Here is a 16,491-nt window from a genome sequence, read left to right on the forward strand (position 1 = left end):
AAAATCAGGTATGAACTCATAAATGACCCTATAAGTTGGGGGATTTTATGTAATTTGTCCAAAGAGAAATAACCTGTAATTAATTTGCAAATGAATTTTGTTTCCTTCCTCTGAGCTTGACTCGTCACACAGGAAGAAGAAAACCCATTCCTCTTTCTCTCGACTTCCTTCGACAAATGGGTTTTACACCTTTCTTTTAAACTTTGGGTTTTACAGAGAGTAAGTAAATGGTCAAATCAGAATAGTTAGATTCTTATTTACTGTAGATGTAAAGACGTACTGACTTGTGTAAAAGCTTGCCCTAATTTTGTTTCAATTGCCTTGCTTTGCTATAAAAAGCAAATATGTTTATTGATAAGATAGCTAAAAAAAGGTGGAAACACTAACGTGAGCTAGAATATTCAAATCTTATTTAAATGCGCCATTTTTTTTTTATTTTTTTTTTTTGCGTAGAATGGGTGAAGTGATGAATAGGAGAGAGAATGAATTGGATCAACTATCCCCTAATCAATTTAATTTATGATTTTTAGGTATTGGATTGCAGACTTTGATGTATTAGTAAAGATGGGAAATTATGAATCGAAATAAATAATTATAATACTCATGTGTTAGTGTTAGTAAATGCAGAGGAAGTCAAAACCCTCTTCCAACTCATGAAAACCGTTTGTGACCCAGAAAAGAAAAAAAAAAAAAAAAAAAAAAAAGGAGATTCACTATTATATCCAATATAGAGGCCCAAATTATAAAAATACCCTATATAAAATGGATTTTAGAAACATACCCAAAACTCATTTATAACATAACAAATAGGCTTTTAACTTCTTATAAATTACAAAACTGTCATCAATTTCTTAAAACAAGCCCAACCCCAAAATCTCATAAAAATACGCAAAACACTCAATAGGACATCAAAGTAATTTAATAATCAATATTAAATTCAATAAGGCCAACTGTCATTTTTTGGGTTTGTTTATAGAAATTCAATGGTATATGATTTATTTATAATATTAGTGCTAAGAATAGGTATATCACTATAAGAAAAAAATACCCATGGGAGCCATGAGTATTTTCAGAATGAATAAAATTTTATTTTTATCAAAACCATAGCAAAAACCAGTCCGCTGTTTGGGTTTTCTCCACGTGGGGCTTCAGCATTGGTCACGGCAGAAGCCTCCTGCCGTGCTGCTTCTCTACTGGTTCATTTGTAATCTAAGAAATTACAAATGCCAAGGACTCGATCAACAAAAGAGAACATCGCAAACTTTGGTCTGCGTTTGTCTTTGCGTGCGTATGCGTGAGATGTTGGCTCTCATCTAATCATCGACTTACTAAATTTCGCTTTTATTTTCTAACTGAATTTTACTTCGAGTACAATTCTTTCAGCTACAAACTAACGCTAAAATTACAGCTCAAAAAATGTAAGAAACTACAGACCAACACTCTCCTAGTATAGCAATTTCAGCCTGAACTGGAAACAGCTTCCTCACAAGCCTCTGCCTCATATGCCTTTGCTGGTTCCTCAGAGAAACTGGGAGCTTTGGGAATCAGACCAAGCACCTTGAACATAAGTTGATCAGCATCAAAATCATTGTTTGGAGTAGTCAATAGCTTCTCACCAGTGAATATCGAATTTGCACCAGCAAGAAAGCACAATGCCTGCTCTGGCATTGAAAACTTTACTCTGCCAGCAGACAATCTGACCATTGCTTTTGGCATGACTATACGGGCAGTGGCAATCATTCGTATCATCTCCCAAATTTCAACTGGCTGCACATAGATGTAGCAAAATGAATTCTGTTAAACTAATCAAGTCTTGGAACATCAATAGAATTTAGAGAATGCAATTGACATGATGATTGATGGCTCTAGACGATATGATTAAAGTGAGATTTAAACCACCGAGGGGCACAAGCGCTATTGTTAAAGTGATGATCTAAAGTCACCCTGAACACATCTTATCCATAATTTGGTGTCAACTACTGCCCAACTTGAATCACAAAATATGCCAGTCTCTATTGTAGCATGCACAATTATTGTTACAATCTCTACTGTCAAGTTTAGAATTAAACAAATGTGGACTGACCTTCTGATCTTGAAGAGGTGTGCCTTTCACTGAAACCAGTGCATTGATGGGAACACTTTCTGGGTGAGATGGGAGTGTTGCTAATGTATGAAGCAAACCAACTCTATCCTCCTCTGCTTCTCCGAGCCCTATTATTCCTCCTGTTTAAAAATGAAAATAAATAAAAAAGTTAACTTTACTATCGAAGTAAATACCTATATTTTTGTGCTCATTAATACACCATAGCTGTAAATGTTGATGATGAACACTTAGATGCTTAGAATTTTTTTGGTCAATCAATTAGATGCTTAGAATTGACTTGAGAAATTATGGTAAGTACCATAAGGTTGACTCAAAGGAAATAATATTCTAAGAACTTTAAAGTTAAAATTCTCATAATTCAAATGGTTCTATAAATGGGAGACACAATGTTTAGGGGGAGGAGGAACGGAAATGGAAATACATCTGGACAAAGAACCCTTTGCATCTTTGAGATTATATATATCAGAAAATGTCCATTGTATCATTAAGCGGTTACATATCTTAAAACAACATAATTTACACTTTCAAAAAGTAAAAAAGTAAACATGTCCTCCTTAGAAAACGGCTGTTCTGGACGTTAAATGATTTTATCAAAGAATAATAGAAGTTGAACTAGAAAGCTCTTTAGCAAAATTATTAACAAGAATATAAATAATATAAAAAAATTCATAGCCTTTAAAATTCCATTTCATACATACTTTGAAAAAATGTGAATAACTTGCAAGTACAACAAAAGCCATAAATAAATGGGAAGAAAGTCCAACAGGATTAACCTTTCGCCACTAATTAACATATCATTTAAGATATTCAAGATAAATAACACTGCTGTGAGCTTAGTATGCAAAGTATGTAACCAAAGATGACAATACACTAATTCTTTCCACTTTTATTAAGGACTCGAAAAGAATAGACTAGTCTGAATGTCTACCCCTGTTAACAAATGTGTTTTTACACTATTAGGAGAAGAAGAAAGAACCTATTACATGCATTAGGCTAGACAATGATTGACTTACGAAATAGATGCATGTGATTATATACAATAGTAAGGTCAGATTACCTGAACACACACTAATTCCTGCATCCCGGACAAACTTAATGGTTTCCAAGCGCTCATCATAGGTCCTTGTGGTAATGACATTTGGGTAATATTCCCTAGAGGTGTCAAGATTGTGATTGTATGCTGTCAGGCCTGCTTCTTTGAGTTTCAAAGCTTGTTGCTTTTCTAGCATGCCTAAGGTGCAGCACACCTCCATTCCCATATCCCTGGAATGTGAGAGATATTAACATAAGTTAAACTGTTGGGCAAACAATACAAAGCCTCTCCTTCGTATCTACTTAATATATGCAAAATACGACGTTTTATTACCTTATGTCTTTTACATATTCAAGGATCTGGTTAAAGTTTGTCTTTCTTCCAACTGTATCCCTCCATGCAGCTCCCATGCAAAAGCGTGTGCTTCCAGCCTCTTTTGCCTGTCAAATAATGAAATATGGTGAAATATTAAGACATAATTGACTTCAAAGTATAAATTGAATTAATCATAAGCAGGAAATCATAAATAGTACTCCCAATTCACATCTCTGGCGAAGAAAATTAAAGGAGTGGACAACTTGAGACCAACATACAATTAGTAAGGTCCAATATTGTTTCTTTATAAAATATATGCCACTACCTAATAAAACTCAAAAGCAGAAGTTCTGGAAGGAATTGAAACTTAAATGAGAAGTATGATCATAATTTAATTTAGACCCATAACTTAAAAAGCGGTATCTAAATAGGTCATGAGGCAGCATAGTTCATGATTCCAAAGAGACAAATAAGTTTCGTGCTGACCTGCCTCATATAAAAACACTAAGGTCCTAGGGGCATATCTATGATTCAAAGATCAAATGATCATTTGCAATCAATTACCTATACTGAAAATTTTATATGTAAAAGAAAGGAACAATACATTCATGACTTGGCCATAAGAACAAAAATTAATGGTAAGCACTGTTAGAATTAAAGGACCAATGTATATAACCAAAATCTAGGACCCTTAGCTATTTGCTGCTATTGTTAGCCAGGACACCTCATTGTTGACAGAATTCGCCTATTAGAGGATTAACACAAAACTGCATGTTTCCAGTTTTTGTACATGAGATGGAGGCTTCCAGTGATCCCCTTACAATAACTCATTATTTATCATAATACACATCAGACCACCAAATTGTAGACTAAGATGCTACAATGTAAAAAGGAACTTGATAAATTTCATTAATTGCTTTTCTGATACGCTTCTTTCAACTCATACAATCATTATACGCTTTACATAATTATAACATCAAAGATGAGTTTTCTATTATCACCAATTGCATCAACAGTTCTGCAACTTCTACTGTAGTCCTTAAATTTCCTATTCATGGGAGAGATATACAAATAAATGGTAAGACTAGTTATTGTAAGTCAAGCATGACACGAGTTGTAATTGCTTTGGGATGTTTATTATTACTCAAAACTCTGAAATGCAAGGGAAAGACACAAGATTAAGAAAGGGACCTTTTGTGCTGCCTCCATGACAGCGTCCTTTGTCATAAGCTTTTGGGCCTTGAGTCCTGTGTCATACCGGGATGATTGAGGACAATACGAACAATCCTCACTACATCCACCAGTCTTGATAGAGAGAAGAGTACACTGCTGCACTTCCCTAAAATTATGCGTGTGTCTGTGAACTTGAGCCTGAAAAAGCAAGATATTTACTTCTAACATATGACGCTAATGTAATGAAATCATAGAAAGAAAGAAAAAAACAAATACATTCAAAACAAAATCTGAAGAAAATGAGAAAAGAAAATTGCTTTCGGTATCAAAAATAACTTATCAACCCACTCAGACATTGGGGAGTGTAAATATCAAGGGAAAGAGTTTAGCAAGTCAACTAGCGCAATGGTTATAACTTGTGGTGACTGAAAACTGTTAGGTATTTGAGAGAAATGAATATTTGTACTGACTCAATCAATGAGTACAGTTAAATATTCTTAGAACCTTAACAACCTTAGAACTAATTACAGCTGTCAGTTTTGATGTGATGTAACAATACTATAGTAAGTCCACTACGCCTGCTCTTGTCTATCAAGTGCGAGATATCTTATACCAAAACTAAGGCCAAAGGCATTACCAAGTAGGATTATAACAAAAAGTTTCACCAGAGAAAATAATTATATACCCACAAACTAATTATGCATTATGAAAATGCAAGTAGAATATCATAGTCATTTTCCTTTGTTTTCTCTCGCATTTTCCAGGCAACCAAACAGAACATACCAAAAACTAAAAGAAGAAGGAAAAGGAAGAGAAAGAAGAGGTACTGACCCCGTGGAAAAGGAGATCGAGAACAGGAGAGCCATAGACGGCCTTGATCTCGTCGCGTTTCCAGTCATTTCTGGGGCCTTGTCTGATTGTTCTCTCAGCTTGAATTGCAGCTGCAGATGATAAAGAAGAGTAAAATGAAGAGTGCAACAAAGCAACCGACGGTCTTAGCTGCCCGCGCAAAACGGACCTAGTCGAAATCATCTCCCCAATGTTTTCTTTTCTTTTGTTTTTTCTCAGGAAAACCGAGATTTTCCGGGAAAATAAAGAGAGTGAAAGAGTGTGTGTGTGCGTGTGAGAGAGAGAGAGAGAGAGAGAGAGAGAGAGAGAGAGAAGACAGTGGCTGCTGGCCTGGGCGGAGAAAAAGAGGAAGAAAGTGAACAATATATAAATAAAATAAAATTAAAATATTCATCAGAAACTCTAAAATTAGGTGCATTTATTTAACAACCCAACATTTCTAAATTTCAGACCCAAAAAAAAAAAAAAAAACATTTCTAAATTAGGTGTGATTTTTTGTTTTGTTTCGTTTTGTTTTTGGTCCACACAAGACAATAACAACAACACACATCACCTACTAAGTTAGGTGTTAGCTAGGTGTGAGCGTGAGAGATTTACCGCCTCCTCCCCTTCTTCCCCCATATCATCTTTTTCTTTTTCTTTCTCATCATCAGCCACTTCTTTCTTCTCCTTTTCATGGCTTGAGGCCAAATCTAACCATCCATGATCCAATCATGACCAATATAATTTTTTTTCTGTTACAATCTAGTTTTTTTATTTATTTATTTATTTTTAAGTTTGAAGAAAAATTGAAGTTAACATGAATAATAATTTCCTAGGAATATCTTTAGAAGAAGTACATGTTTGTTTCCTCTCTAATGGGGAGAGGTTTTCAATGTTAAATTATTGTGTAAGTTTTATCTTTTTTATTTCTTCAAACAAATCAAATTGAAAATTTTAAAATTCTGATAAGATTTCCATTTAATATCGTTGAATTGTAAATTACATTTATCCGATCTAGTTGGATCTTTTTTTTTTTTTGTTGCTAACATAGGCATTTGAAACTAAAAAATTACAGATAAGTCATGCTTACATCTATCTATATATAATACAAGGCTTTTATTATTAAATTTTTAAAAACTCAACAAATTCCCTCACTTAATTAAAATGCTAAAAGAGGAATAATTTATTAACCAAGAATAAAATAGTAAACTGACTTTTTAAACTTAAAATTTGAAATGAAAATAAAATGTCAACGTTTCTCCCACTTTAAAGGCAAAAGGACTGTAGTCAAGTGATTAAAAACAGTTACTCATAAGAACAACATTCCAACAAATGGATTAAATTTGACCCTAAGCATCTCGTATTTCAATTTTTTTTTTTTCCCCTTACTAAGAACAACCATCCAATTTAATGTCAATTGGATTGGATCTTAACCTTTGATCTGATTGGACTAGATAATATGAGCCTCAATTGACCATGACCACATAGCCAAACAGTAATATGTGCTCAACAAGCAAATTCAAGTTTTCAAGTAGAAAAAATAAATAAATAAATAAATCTAATTCTTAGAAAAAAAAAATCTATAAAAAAATTTTCAAACTCTACGAAAGCCAAAAATACGTAGGCCTTGTAGGCCCGGTCCGTTTATGAGAACAAATAGGCTGCATTTTGAAACGACGCATGAATTTGTCCAATTTAAATGAGTCGGGTCAGCCCGGGTCCTTTAATTGGCCAGTTCGACCTACAAGTTCAATCCGGCAGCTACCCGTATCCTCTTCTGTTTCCAAACCCAAATAGGCTCCATTCCAACAACCAAATACCACCTATTAAAATTATTATAACTCCTGACTTCGCCCATGCTTAGTGATACATAATGAATTAATTATACCTGTTCCACATTAAAATCCGTAATCTATACCTGAAAAACCAAGAATTAGATTAATTATGCGGGTGTAGTTGATCCCATACACTCCCGATTCCAGGATAACTCCCCCATTTCCAAGTGAACATGCCACCAAAGTATTCTTGAATTCGAGTTCCAATGTTTAAGGTTCTCTCCAACACAGCTACATAAGGGGCTAAGGAATGAAACTGAAAAGCACAGGAAACTAAACGAAGAAAAAGGTATAAAGAATTGTGCAAATTGAAGGTTGGTTGTTCGTATGATATCTGCTGTATGCAGATGGATCAAGACTCTGTCATCTGTCTCAACTTCCAAGTAAAAGGGGGCAAAACACGCCGGAAATGCACAACAAATTCCAAAGCAAACTAATATCTCATTTCTTTATCCTTCAAGCCAGAACAGAAGAAAGAACATTACCATAATTTTAAAGGAACACGGGCGAAGATTGTGCCTGCTAACTGCGTTACACCAGCTCAAATAAAAAATCAAGCCAAACAAACCTATACATACATGTACGAGCAAGACGCAACTACACACGCACGGTTTCTACAACGCCTTTTTCACATTATGAATTAACTGTACAGAACTAGGGGATTCCCAGCTATTCTAGGCACGTATCAAGTGCAAAACTTTGATTGCCAAGGCAATATGTAATCCAAATCACCCTGTTAATGTCTTGAAGCTCTTGGTCATGTACATTTAACCCAAAAATGAAAAGAAAAAAGAAAGCAAGAAATCCACATTTAAATATCCTACTGCAAAATGCATCATTTCATTCTGAGCACGTTCCGATTCTGAGTCTTGTTCCTACTGCAAAATGCAGATTTGATACCTGAAAAGGCATACTACGGTAATGATCTTGGTTTTAATGGTGGTTGACAGAGAAATAATTCATAAGGAGTTATAGACATGCACCGTGCTTTATGGATGGATGACACACAAATTATGAAAATACATAAGAAAAAAAATACAGCGCTAATTATCAATGCAATGAAAATTACATTACATTCAACCAAAATAAATATAGAGCTTGGTCAGCGATAGATCTTAGTATGAAGTATAAAAGGAGTTTGTTACCAATAGAAAGAAATTAAAAGACAGTTAAAAAGAGTAAATCCAAAGGAGAAAATAGAAAGTCAATTGTGGGAGGTGTAGGAATAATTAAGAGTTGTCCTGAAAGAACAACGAAGGATCATGTGAATCACAAAAGGGATTGTACATGAAAAAGAGGAAATCTGAGGTTTAAGAGTTGTATGAGAAGAAAAGTACAAGTCCAACCTAATATCAGTTTTTTTTTTTCACAGTATAATAAATTTTGGACCAAACTGTTGAGCTTTATGACTGATATAAATATTTTTGGGACTGTAACACAATTTGGTATTATTACGGAGGTAAAACATCTGCTGAACCAAATCCTCTACATACACATACATCCCCACATCCCTTCTAATTTGTTTATGACCACCTACCATCCTCTTGTTATTTTTCTCTGTTTTCATTTGGTAAATAATTTTCACCATCCTCATGAAAATCCACTGCCTCCAAATATTACATATGATAGCAATCAACATTACATGGGTTGGTTACATCCTTTAAAGCCATAGTTGTTTTCTTATAAAGCTGAAAGGTAGTCGGATAAAGCTACTTTATGTACAACTGTAAATATGAGATAAGTAGTATTAGCTTTGCTCCACGAAATTAATTAACCCAAAAAATTTAAGTTTCACATAAACAAACAAATTTCTAAACTGGAAACAACCATACTGGAAATGCTGTAAAATAATTTATCTATAGCATGTCCTCGGTCAAAGTTAAAAAAAGAGGATCTCATATTAGCTCTGCTCCACGAAATTAATTAACCCAAAAAATTTAAGTTTCATAGAAACAAACAAATTTCTAAACTGGAAACAACCATACTGGAAATGCTGTAAAATAATTGATCTAAAGCATGTCCTCGGTCAAAGTTAAAAAAAGAGGAAAAAGAAACAAACCCTAAGAAATTGATTAAAATTCTATATAAAAGAACTGACTCATACACTCCATGGGACAGCCCAAAACTATAATATACCTCTTTTCACCTTAACCTGATGCTTTTAAAATTCAAGTCCACTCTCCCCTCAATTCTTTTTCATATTTGCTTATACTATTTAGAAGAAAGAGAGAGACCAACACACCTCTGGTTTTCCATCATTTCACACAATCAACAATACTCGATGAATCATCTGTGCAGCTGCCAGTGGAGAGGTTCAGTCAGAGGTTTCTTCCTTAATTGCGACTTTCTTTCCCTTTGCCCTTTGTGCAGCTCTTCGTTTGGCCTGAATTTGGCGTACATATTCTGCTACTATGACATGGAACTTTGGAGCAAGCTTATTTGTTGATGGCCCATTAAGGCCTGCCTTCTTCAAGGCCTTTTTGATAGCCTTCTGAGCCACTTGGAAGTGATGAGTACAAAGAGAAGGAACAGTGGATCTCAGTATTGGCTTCCCACAGGTTAGAGGTCCTGTATGAGCACTAGATAATAAAAACCAATTAATTAACAAAAATGTCAGTTGAAAAATCAATCTCTGCCATTCATATGATGGTACAATATACACAAAATAAACAAAGAAATAAAAAAGTTGGACAACTAATGCTTGGTGTATTTACTGACAAAAAGCTTATTCAAATGATCTATCTGGAGGAGGTAGAGCAGCAAAGAAATAGCACCTACTAGTTCTATATTTAATTAGCCTTTTTCAACATCTGTCAACCTACTTGAAAATATTATGATAATGCTACAATTCCACAGGACATGAACTATTTCACATTTAATAGCACAATTAATCAGCCCATCCCAACTAAAGAAAAAGGGGTGAAAGTAAGTGATTGCACTCAGTGACAAATTATCTTTTTCTATTTAACCTAACTCATCAACTCTTTTTTTGGACAAGAAAAAAAACTAATAAAAAATAAAGAAAAACTACAGGGGAAGACAGATCCATAAATAACCACGACACCTATAGGAAAACCAAATATCTAATTCTATCTCAAAGTAAACCGCCATCCACTTTGCATTCATCAGTTGTCACATTTATAGCATATCAATATCTGCGCACGCTTATGCATTTGAAATCATCAACGGTCATGCTACTAGCTTCCATATTTTGTTTGTGTCCAATCAATGATATATGAATACTAGTCTACTATAATAAGGTCCATAACTATAAGCATTTTTCAAACATATCTTCGGAGTTAGAACCTTCTTTTATGGGAAACGAAAAATTTATTAAAACAGAGAAGACACAAGTGAATATAGACATGGGAGGTGGGAGGAGGGAGAGACCTAGAACAAAAGCTCAATAAGCACTTTAAAATAATCAGCATAAAGCTCCCACCGAATCCAGATTAAGTACACCAAAAGAGACATAGGGTTTTAACATTGTTAATTAAAATTGATTAAGAATATTGATTTGAAGTTTATCTTTGTTTTAATTTTTCTCCTTATTCTCCCTACTTTATCTGAATTTCTTCCCCCCTCCAACAACAACTAATATCAGAACAGTTTTTGCCACGCAACCATTGGTATTAAATCCAACTTGGAACCCCTGCTCTACAATTGATCCAATCCTTCGTAAGCTTGTCACGCTCCTGGTCATAAGTTGTACGTCTTGAGCAGCAGCTAACTGACCCTTTTTTAATGGTCATGCGTGCATTCTACACGCAGGGGCTGGAGGGCACATTGTTTCAAACAAACAAAACTAAAACAAAAAAGAGTCAACCTACCTGTTGCTTGCTAAAGGCTAAAGCAGACAGTCGTGAGACTTGCCCGTGCAGCAATATTGCGATTTGTTCTCATCACATCAAGAACTAACAGCACTGGATCATGGGCTAAGTTGTTTTCTTAGTTACTATTAATCACATTACATGTTGTTTTACAGTGGAAGTGTTACATCAATTATTTCCAACTCCGGGATGTGAGGAGAAGATCCTCGAGCTCCTTATGTCAGTGCCATTCAAACTCTTGTACAATATGAGCCATACTGGATTGTTGTTTCTGCTAAAACTATGTTGCAAAGATGTTGTATTTATGATACTAGTATTTGGTTTCCCCTTTTTGCCAATTGAATCTTGGCCTTTTCCCTTCCCCTTTTCAAAACTTAAGCAATTCCTTTCCTCCAGCACATTGAGCTCCTTGATTTTCATCTCCACCTCCTTCTCCTTCCCTGATCCCCATTAATCTCCTTATTCCATTCCCCGATCCTCTCCCAATTTCCTAATGAACTTAACGCCTTGCCACCCTTGATCACCCCTTTCTCCTGCAACTCCTTGAAACACCAATGATGTTCTAACCACAGGCTCTCAAACCTAAAGGGCCCACAGTCCCAATTCACATTATTTTTATCCAGAACAAATATAAAATGATCTGAGGCCACCTGAGCAAAGGACTTTTGCCTGACATGAGCAAAACCCTCCTCCCACTCTGCTAGAAGAAAAATTAAAACTCAAATCAAATCTCTCCAATCTGCCACAAGTTGCCTTGTGTTGCATACTAACAGTTTAAAATTTCCATTCTGTAGAGCCAGGTCTGTGTCTCAGATAAAATCATTATCATCACTCTTCTTGTCATAAGACCCTGATAAGAACATTGGTTTGAGTTTACCCTAAATTTCTACTTGTTCGACCTACATCAATTGCTATTAGAACAATCTTTGTCCTCTCGTTTTATCACCTTGTCCTACACCAATTGCTATTAGACCAATCTTTGTCCTGCATCAGAAACTTCCAACATTAATTATTAATGTTGCATTATGTCTTATTTACAATTAAGCGAAGTGACTTTCCTAAAAGGCTAGAACATCCTTTTAATTTTTTTACACTTAAAAAAGCTCAACCACAAGATTTTTAGCCCCAAGTTCCAACAACTATCAGAAAACAAAGGTACAACACTCAAGTGCTAACCAGTTAGTAAGTTAATATGATGCTAACCACTTGTTCTGGCCCACTCCACAATCTATCTCACAATTCGAACCGTTCACTTTTTTGATCTTTTGAAAGATCATCCTTGCAAATATTTACTCAAATCGAAGAACGTTTAGTTATTAAACTGTATGCAAATAAATAGATGAACACAACATTTTCAACGAACAAGGATATGTTCATCACAATAATCAAGTGGCTGAACCAGTTTTGATTAGGATGAAATTTTGCTGGGAGGATCTTTGAATGAGGACCTAAAAGGTAAATGGTTCGGGTTATGAAATTATATTGTGGGGTAGGCCAAAATGAGTGGTTAGCACTGCAGTAACTTTCTAACTGCTAAGTGCTTGAGCGTTATTGTACGAGCACAATAACAACAGTAAAAACTTTACAATATCAATGCCAGGCCAGGAAAGCTAGATTTCCATTTTTATTTTCTTTTAATAACAGCCAAATAAGTGAATACAAACAACTATCCATAGAAACAAGAATTAATTTTATTTAAGGTAAAGCTGATCTTATAAATGGCAACACTCAAGTACAATATAACTGACAGCTGTATCTTTCTCTCCCAATTAATTACATTCTTCCGGTGAAGCTATTTTTCAGAAAAGTAGAAACCAATTAGAAAATGGAGAAATAAAAACAATCAAATCCTGAAAGCAGCATCATAAACAATTCTTACACAGCTAAAAATTATTCCACCAATCCAAACAAGCACAGAAGCCCACTCTCATTGAATAACAAATAGCCATCATAGAATTAAGCTATGAAACTCAAAGTAAATTCGATATAACAGCTAGCCTAGTTTTTGAAAAGAGAACAAAACGGGGGTGGCCAAAGGGGCCACACAAGCCCCAAAACAAAGAACAACACCTAGACAGCCTAACACATTACAAAATTACAGCTTTCCAATCCAAATGAATGAAACTAAAGTTAATCTCCTTAAATACTGAAGAAGTTGATGCCCACAATGACAAAATAAATAAATAACAAAACCCTCATAACAGTTAAAAATCAATAGCTAGCATAAACTACAATTTACATGTATTAAAGATTCTAATGCACGAATATCAGGCTATTCAATCAATTGATGACAAACCCAGAAGCGCTCTCACAAACTAAGATATACGCATCAAAGAATTAACCCAAAAAAACCAAACTTCAATACAAGAAATAGCAAATTACCTCTTGATAACAAACCCACAAGGCTTATAGAGCTTCTGCTTCGAATCCGATAAAATATGGAGGTGACAAAAGCTCGTCAACGGCATGGCCTTCGTCTTACACTGATGATAAGAGCATTGCAGTTTCTTTTTCGCATCGACGTCGGTCCGAGCAATCGCAGCACCACCATTATTGTTGTTGAAATTGCTGTTGATGTTGTTATTGTTCTCATCAGTGCCTTCAGCATTCCCAGCAGCGTCTCTATCGCTCTTGTGCTCATCTTTGAAAGGGCTCACACCGAAGTTCCAGTAGAACTCCCTGTGCTTCTTCTTGACCTCCTCCATGAAGGCCCAGTATTTGGATTGGTAGAATTTTCTGAGCTGCCTTAAGAAGTAGGAACGGCGGCGGAGGACCTCCGGGCGCGTGAGGTGGGAGGCGCCTGAGAGAGCGATTTCTTCTTGGGAGGGTGGGATAGGAGGGCTTTTGGAGGTGGAAGGGTTAGGGTTTGGAGTTTGGGTTTCATTTGTGGGTTTGAGGGTTATGGGGTTTTTGGGAGGTTTGGAACTAGAGGGAGGATGGGGCTTGGAACCAGAGGCAGCCATGGGAGGAGGGAGGGGAGAGAGAGAGAGAGAGAGAGAGAGAGAGTTGTTAGGCTATGCGTGTATTGTGAATTTTTTTTTTCCCGGGCGTTATTGTGATTGTCAGAAACAATTTTGTAAAGAGATATTTACACTAACACTACTGAGGTTTTTGGATATTTCACAAAACCCTGAGGTTTCAGAAATTACATCAATACTTAAATTGTTTCCACAAAACCCTTTTTTATTAATTTTTCATCAAAAGATTGATGATTTTATACCAAATAACAAAGTTGACCTTTGAGATTAGATTGCATATACATTCATTGAGGTTAATTTTGTCATTTGCATAAGTTTATTTTCAATGAAATCATTATTTTTTGAACGAATATTGAACAAAAATGAGTTTTGTGAAAACAAACTGAAACCTCATAAGGTGTTCATGTATTTTTGAGACATGAGGGATTTTGTGAAAACACAAAAAATTTCAAGTGGTGTTAATGTAAATAACTTTTTTGTAAATATAAAACTTTGGGACGTAAGAAGGAAAGTTCATGAAATACCAATAAGGCTGATTTCTCTCTCCCCCACTCTCTTTTTATTGTTGGAGAAAATAATTACGCGACAATGAGTGTAAGCCACATGTACATAGTTTTGTTGTTAGGACCTGATACCCTTAAAAAATGAAATATTTTTACGCACCACTTTAACTCAAGGTGTACCTTCACCACCCTTATCAACACTTGACATATGTTCATTGACATAACTATAGTTAACTCTTTGCTTTGTATTTATAGAACCATGGTTATGCCCATGAACACATGCTAAGGGTTGAGAATGGTGATGAAAGTACACGTTGAGTTAGAGTGATGGGCAAAAATCAACAATGTGTCCCATCTTCATTAATGTGGGAAGAATGACGTCATGGATTTCTAACCAGTATAGGTATTTTTCTCAGCCATAAATGATAAGGGGTGTGGGCTCCACTTGAGCCCGCAGACTCACCCAGATTAGCCATACAAGGCCAAGCGAACCTCATGGGCCTTGCCAAGCCAACAAAGAATGTCCAGACAGGACTAAATCTTGGGTAGCATGCCTCTAAAATAGATCAGCATTAATCCACTCAGATATCCTAATCACTGCCACAACAATCTAGGAGATCATGTTTGCACAATTGGAGCAAATATTTTGAACATCCCAAGTCAAGCGGCTAATTGACTGGATGTGTGATATAACAAGTAAGAACGCCCCAATTAATGCCAAACCTCTTACGATGAAAAGTCAGCCACTCAGGGCATGTTTGGTATGCCTCACTGGACTGGAATGTGTTAAATAACACTTGAAACCCATGTTTGGTAAAATGAGGTACTAAGTTAAATGAGATTGTATAGGGCAACAATAAAAAAAACACTTCACTCGCTATTCTAATATAGCGAGGCTGAAAAGGGGTTCACAAAATAACACCCTGCCTATATAGAACACGCGAGTCCAGACGCTTCTTTCTCTCTTGTTTCCTTCAACATCTCCTCTCCTCTCTCTTTTATTTCCTACCAAGGCAAGATCTCTGGCCTTCTCTGGAGATGACCCATTTATGTTTTCGGTCCTTGACTCGGCGGTAGCATACTTGAACGGCATCGTATCTGTCTGTGACTGGGCCTACTTTGTCGTCGGGTTGGAAGAAGCTCATCATGCCGACCTTTGTGGCCATAACTCCTATGCCAGCCTCCATGCTCATGGTCACTCCGATTGGTTTCTTCTTCATGGATTTTGCGATGGGTAGAAATATGTGGTGGTTGTGGGTTGGTAGGGTGAGAAATGTATAGCAGCATTTTGAGGAGAAGAATGAGACATTAGGAAGAAGGGAAGAAGATGATGAAACTGAAATTGAAAATATTGACATCCATGCTCTCAAATGCATAGCATGAGTTGTTCAATTTCACACTTCAGATTCGAAGATAGATTTCTTATCCTTTTAGAATTGGGTTAGGGAAAGGTTGCAATCTATAGATATTTGGGACTACCTAAGCTGAAACTCTTTTTTTATTTTTTATTTTATATTTTATATTATATATATATATTGGAAATACCCAAGCTAAACCTTGGGCTTTAAAAAGAGGGATTTTTTTTCTTCTAATTTTCTTTGGTAATTTGTATTTATATTTATACATCACAACAACACCAATACAATTTTGTGTATCAATTTTGTTCATGTATATTTTTTTTCTTCTTGTCTGAGTAATTAGAAATAATTTTAAAAAAATTATTTTTTAGTCCGACACAGAACCAAACATAAGTATTCACTATTTTTACAATCCATCTTTTTAGTCCAACGCAACACCAAACGTAGGTTAGTACATAATCCAGCTTAGGCCAATCCGAGCTAATCCAAGACAGTCCTAGGATTTAGTCCAGTCTATGACAGTCCGCCGTA

At 35.6% G+C, this 16,491-nt stretch overlaps 2 protein-coding genes across 4 annotated transcripts; both read right to left on the minus strand.

The window, feature by feature from the left end:
• Positions 1–1,325: 1,325 nt before the first annotated feature.
• On the minus strand, positions 1,326–5,868 carry LOC117616162 (biotin synthase, mitochondrial). The gene is made up of 6 exons (XM_034345392.1): positions 5,457–5,868; positions 4,644–4,823; positions 3,471–3,577; positions 3,162–3,367; positions 2,084–2,223; positions 1,326–1,767 (listed from the first exon to the last, which is right to left on the minus strand). Exons 1-6 carry the CDS (start codon positions 5,655–5,657, stop codon positions 1,459–1,461), a joined length of 1,143 nt encoding a protein of 380 aa, XP_034201283.1. The 5' UTR covers positions 5,658–5,868; the 3' UTR covers positions 1,326–1,458.
• A 1,892-nt stretch (positions 5,869–7,760) lies between these two features.
• On the minus strand, positions 7,761–14,143 carry LOC117616452 (INO80 complex subunit D-like). Of its 3 annotated transcripts, none has more exons than XR_004584137.1 (3): positions 13,504–14,143; positions 9,534–9,870; positions 7,761–8,191 (listed from the first exon to the last, which is right to left on the minus strand). XR_004584137.1 is itself a non-coding variant. In XM_034345780.1 (2 exons), the coding sequence occupies exons 1-2, from the start codon at positions 14,082–14,084 to the stop codon at positions 9,606–9,608; spliced, it is 846 nt and encodes a 281-aa protein (XP_034201671.1). In that variant the 5' UTR covers positions 14,085–14,143; the 3' UTR covers positions 9,171–9,605. The 3 variants fall into 3 exon arrangements, 1 of the variants encoding a protein (XP_034201671.1); XR_004584138.1 differs by having other exon boundaries at positions 7,761–8,204; XM_034345780.1 differs by lacking the exon at positions 7,761–8,191 and having other exon boundaries at positions 9,171–9,870.
• Between the last annotated feature and the right edge of the window lie 2,348 nt (positions 14,144–16,491).

This window comes from Prunus dulcis, chromosome 1 (genome assembly GCF_902201215.1).
Source record: "Prunus dulcis chromosome 1, ALMONDv2, whole genome shotgun sequence".
Lineage (NCBI taxonomy): Eukaryota > Viridiplantae > Streptophyta > Magnoliopsida > Rosales > Rosaceae > Prunus > Prunus dulcis.